Source organism: Pygoscelis adeliae, unplaced genomic scaffold (assembly GCF_000699105.1).
Source record: "Pygoscelis adeliae isolate BGI_AS28 unplaced genomic scaffold, ASM69910v1 Scaffold166, whole genome shotgun sequence".
Lineage (NCBI taxonomy): Eukaryota > Metazoa > Chordata > Aves > Sphenisciformes > Spheniscidae > Pygoscelis > Pygoscelis adeliae.
In genome coordinates this window covers 3,636,391-3,641,892 of record NW_008825156.1, presented here as the reverse complement: position 1 = coordinate 3,641,892, position 5,502 = coordinate 3,636,391, and the positions used below count along the sequence as shown (strand labels likewise).

The 5,502-nt window shown below is 37.8% G+C and overlaps 1 protein-coding gene across 1 annotated transcript in view; it reads left to right on the top strand.

Moving 5' to 3' along the window:
- OTOG (otogelin) overlaps window positions 1-5,502 on the top strand; it is a 108,761-nt gene that overhangs the window by 8,482 nt on the left and 94,777 nt on the right. The window contains exons 2-5 of the mRNA XM_009328550.1: window positions 2,735-2,827; window positions 3,046-3,200; window positions 3,586-3,704; window positions 4,103-4,308. Of these exons, the coding sequence (XP_009326825.1) occupies window positions 2,735-2,827; window positions 3,046-3,200; window positions 3,586-3,704; window positions 4,103-4,308 (573 nt within the window). The remainder of the gene's footprint in view (window positions 1-2,734; window positions 2,828-3,045; window positions 3,201-3,585; window positions 3,705-4,102; window positions 4,309-5,502) is intronic.

The window sequence follows — 5,502 nt, the reverse complement described above, 5'->3', positions numbered from 1 at the left end:
AAGTGAGAAAACTCATGGGTTGAGATAAGAACAGTTTAATAATTGAAATAAAATAGTGATAACAATAAAAGAATACACAAAGCAAGTGATGCATGATGCAGTTGCTTGCCACCTGCCGACTGATGCCCAGCCAGTCCCTGCGCAGTGGCCCCCCCTGCCAACTCTCCGCCATTTATATACTAAGCATGATGTCACATGGTATGGAATATCCCTTTGGCCAGTTTGGGTCAGCTGTGTTCTGGCTGTGCCCCCTCCCAGCTTCTCTCTGGCAGGGCATGAGAAGCTGAAAAGTCCTTGACTAGTGTAAGCACTACTTAGCAACAACTAAAACATCAGTGTGTTATCAACATTATTCTCCTACTAAATCCAAAACACAGCACTGTACCAGCTACTAGGATCTATCCCAGCCGAAACCAGGACAGGTCGCCAGATCAGCTGACTGCGTACACTATCTGAATAAACATGGCTCAAAGCAGGTTACCTGAGCCATGCTTAAAGGGGAATCATTCACCCCGAAACATCAAAAGGGGGCTAACTTCCTCTACAGCTAAGAGGAACATGACTTGCAGCCTAATTGCAGATTACTGTAACTGGACAGGCAATAGGGCATAATCTTAAAGAAGCAAAGAACAGAGACCTGAGCTCTGATTACACAGGTCTTGCAACACTCAAGATGAAAGAGATCAATGTCTGCCTCTCTTGACAAGAGGAATAAGGTTTTTGCATTAGTGACGAGATTCGTCTCTGTGAGTATGTAAATGAGATGGCTCAGTCAGAATAAGTAGGGACCTTTTTACATGGTGCTTGCATTAGTTTTTAAATTGAACTCTTGCTGGCCAGGCAGGGAAAGGAGCTAGATATTTGGGCTAGCTAGGCAAAGGAGCGTTCTCTTTAACTTTGTCCACCTGCCTTGTTCTTTTCAGCATGGCCTCTTTTTTTTTCTTTTTTTTCCTTTTTTTTTTTCTTTTTTCTTGCCTTCTCCTTTCCTTTTCCAGGAGGTGGTATGTGTTGAAAAAAATATAAAAGATGTTGGTAGGAAATTAGTATTGGTAAAACATTAATAAAATGAGCTTCTAGAAGAGGGGAGAAAAATTAGGTAGGGAGAAAGCACCCTTTGAAATTGATTTATTTTTCTGTTGCTATTGCTGGAATCAAGAATTCAGCATCCATTTAATGGCAGTAGGATGTCAATGATCAACTCTTGACTTGTTAGAAAGCATTTGTTTCCTTGCAATCAGTTTATAAAAAAAACACTTCAACCATTCTGTAAAGTAAGTCAGAATCTACTTTTGATGTTGGTGCTTTTCATGTATGTTTAGCGAATGCCTAATAGTGAGAATAAAACCTAAAGATGGTGTGATTCATCATAAAACAGTGGTCTGTATCTTAGAAGGCTTTCCTCTGAAGTCTAATTCTGTCAAGACTAAATCAATGGTAGAGTTTATTTGGATTGTCAGAAGTGGAGCTTGCTTTATTTTGCCTGAATCGGCAAAGCTTCAAACCCTCTTTAGCAAAGCTTTTGCAAAAGCCCGAAGGTAATCTAGGTAATAATCTAATGCTACTGATTATTAGATATTTCATAAGCAAGGGTTTTACTGAAATGGGAGAAAAGATCTTTTCCTGTGAATTCTGGTTTTCAGGACAGCACTTAAAAAATTCATATATAAGATTATTTTTCAAGAATGATGTGTTTATAAAGATAAAAAACCCAAGAAGGCTGTGTCTTCAGTTTGTCTCTTCCTGAAGTAGTTTCTTCTGAGCAACTTGTCTGCTTGTCTGCAACAAATACAATCTCAGTTTGTGTTCTCCAAACACAAAAATTACTATGATTGCATAATACTCAATTATTAAAATTAAAATGCTTTCCTAAAGAGACTTAAACTTCAAAAGATCAAACATTAACAAAATAAGTGAATATATCACAATTGTTAGAAAAGCATTTAATCACAGTCTAAACTTAGTAGCAAAAAGCTTTGTTTCTGCTTGTGCACATCTTTCCTTAGACTGTGAAAACTTATTTTGTCAGATTTTCATGGGGATCTCCCCAAGGAAAATAAAAAGTAAAACAATCCAACACATTTCCCTCCCTCAAACCCAAACCTGTCATTGCAAGTTAGGGAGCTTGGTTTCTCTACAGTAGGCTCACTATACTTAAGCATTACATTTTTCCTTTCTTAAAAGTTTCTCTCTAATAAAATTAGAAACAAGAGCAGTGGTCTGTGTCTTTATGGATAAAGTGTTTGTGGTTGGTATACTTAAAAGTTGTAAGATGGAAGGAGGGCAGGCGGCTGAAGGATTTGCAGCTGGGATCTCAACATTTGTATTTGTAGGGTAGTATGCTCTCATCCTGGTAGAGCTTATCCATACAGTGTTATTTGTAGCAGTCTTTTATATGAGGGTATAGGCACTGTGTTTTTTTGTTGTGTCATACTTGTTCACTTCCTCTCTTCATTGCTTAGGGGAATAAAAACATGTCAGACTAACAGATATCACAGCCATTTTGATTAGGCTTCTCTAAATGTGCAATGGATTTACTTTATCTGGTTGTATTTCTTGAGGTGAAGCTTTTGCAGTATGTTTCCTGTTTGTGGAGGCCTGTGGGATTCTCCTGGATGTTGAAATGCTAAGTCAGCATCTCCTGTCATTCATGGATTTACATTCGGTGACAGAACTGGGTCTTAAGAATGAAAATTATCATAATTTATTTTTAATATGCCTTGTTTTTTGCACTCAGATTCATTTACGTGTTTTAATGGAGGTGAGTGTGTCTACAGAGAGCTGTGCAACTGCAGTCGGTTTAATGCAACTGGACCAAGATGCCAGACAGGTGTGTAGAGAGAGAAAACTAACTGGGTTTCTGGGATTGTACTCTGGTTCCCACAGCTACAAGAATGACTACCCTCTACCTAAAGGTTCCTTCACGCCCTAGTATTTTTCCCTCTCTTTTCTGTGGTGATATTTCATAGCATACCACATACATACATCTCAACTACCGATTGAATCCAAAAACCAGTGGTACTTCTCAAGTGACTCTCCTTTTGTTAGTGTATAATACAGGTGCTGAAAGAGATCATATATGCAGAACATGGGGCCAATATAATTTCGAAACTTTTGATGGACTCTATTATTATTTTTCTGGGAAATCCACATATGTGCTTGTGAGACATACTGAATTAGATGAGCAGAGTTTTTCCATACAGGTAGGGGACTGCACTTCTACGTTCCTTTTAGCTGTTGCTGAGCTTGCTAATAGTGTATTAATATTTAGAGATTAAAAATAACTTGTGATGATGGTATGGGGTTCTAGAATGTAATCTAAATGTAATTCTAATGTAATGTGGGCTACCAGTTACTATAGCACAAAATGTAAATAGCTGGAAGGAAACCGATGTGTGTACTATCAAAACCTGCTGCTGGTGTGAAAAGACTGCTCTAAAAGAGTGCTCACTGTACTCAGGTTTTTGGGGAAGAGTGGGACCAAACTACTTGTTCACATGCTGAGGGTGGGATTGGGAGTATTAGTTGTGTCACATGGGTTACGAAGAGTTTGATTAAAATCTTGACACTAGTAATTTTATTTGGCAGGTGAATAATGATCCTGAATGCCATTCTTCTCCTTACTCCTGCAAAAGGTCCATTAGTTTATTCTTTTCTGGAGGTGAACAGATCAAGATAAGCAGTGAAGTCACCTATAAAGGATTTGGGTAATTGCACTCAATGTTTCTGATGCTGTAGTTACACTGGAACTAATCTCACGATACTGATTTGATAACAGAGGTGTAAACTAGATCACTTATTTGTTGGTAGCTTAAAAAACCCCAACTATCCAGACCACAGCTGGAGTAATTACTCCCCATCCACAGAGTAGTGTCTGAAGGTGTTATCTAAATGAATGGTACATAGTGTTAAGAACCATAACTACTGACACTGATCCTTTGATTTTTGCTTTTATTTGCAAATTCATCTTTTTTAGTGGAATTACTCAATATGTATGTCAGGGGTTTTCCGATCGATGAGGAAGTCATTAAATCAGCAAGTAATTTATTTTTAATAGTGATATTTTCTCATCTAAAGTTGTTTTTGATTCTGTCTCATTTCTCAGGGTACAGTTACCTTATATTACTGGAAACTTACACATCCAGAAGCTAGCTGGATACTTCCTAGTCAGGCACCAGTATGCCTTTACTCTGGCTTGGGATGGTATGTCTGCAGTGTATATCAAAATGGCACCAGAGTATCTGGGCAAAACACATGGACTGTGTGGAAACAATAATGCTATCCTGCAGGATGATCTTGAAACTAGTTATGGTGAGTATTTAAAATACTTCCTCTTGTGTTTAATACAGGGTTTTTCTTCAGGTGAACTAAATGTTACTTTGCTTAGTTTTCAATTGTAATGCTGATTGAATATAAGATAGGCAACTTTTGAAACGGAAAATATGATATGGAAATGCTTCTGGTAGATGATATTGTTAGTGAAGAGGGCCAATTTCAATATAAATAGGGCTCTGAGGAGGAAGATCTTTAAAAAGCATGACAAAAAGCTGTCTTACTCCATTAGCTACAATGGTATTTGTACTTCAGTTTCCTAGGTCTCGGAAGGTAAAATCTACTTTTAAATGTTCACTGCCCTCTTAGCAATTTTATATAGGAGCCTGTGGAAGCTTGAGATACTGCTATTGGAAATAAATCTATAATTTTAATCAGTAAATCAAATCGATGAAGACTGCCAAATCTTGTTTGATCTGGCACTTCATTTATGCTAGCAGCTTCAGAAGTGACCAGTGATCCTTGGATACCAACTTCAGATAATTCCTAGGGTCTTGGCTTTCAGTAAATACTGAGTGAAGTCCTCTATAAAATAAAAAGAACCAGGGGAAAAAATCAGGCCCCTTGAAAGGTACCTCAAGTTAGGTGATAAAAACTTCTGGAAATCATTGCTTTGGTCTGTTTAACTCTTTGCTCCTCCTCTTTAAAATTAGGGTCTTTCTGTAGAGTACTACTTCAAACCTCAGAGTACAGTATGTAGTAGGTTTCCTCTGTTGTTTAAGTGTGCCACTCAATTTTAGAAAGCATCAGCCCTGCACTAACATCAGCTCTTATCCCCATTGAATAGTTTAAGTTTGCTCGCTAAATAAAAATGCTTAAAATAATACCAACATCAATAGCTCATTGTCCTCATTGCCTTCAAAGACTTTTCTCTACCCTCTCACCTTTCTCAGGATATCTCAGTCACATAAAGCTGTGATTGTAGCACAAGTCGATACACTGCATACTAGCTTTATCCAATTAGGTTGGGGAGCAGTAGTAATAAAGTTATGGCAAGATATGCATTTGTGGGTAATCCAAGTAGTAATCAATGTCACCACTTGTCTGTGATAGATAATAGCTTTCTTAGCTAGTTTAAAGCTAGCGTGGACATTTCTACTTATGTGAAAAAGTCACACCTTTACTTGGTTAATGTATACAATCATTTGTCTCCTCACAGTGACCCAGGAATGC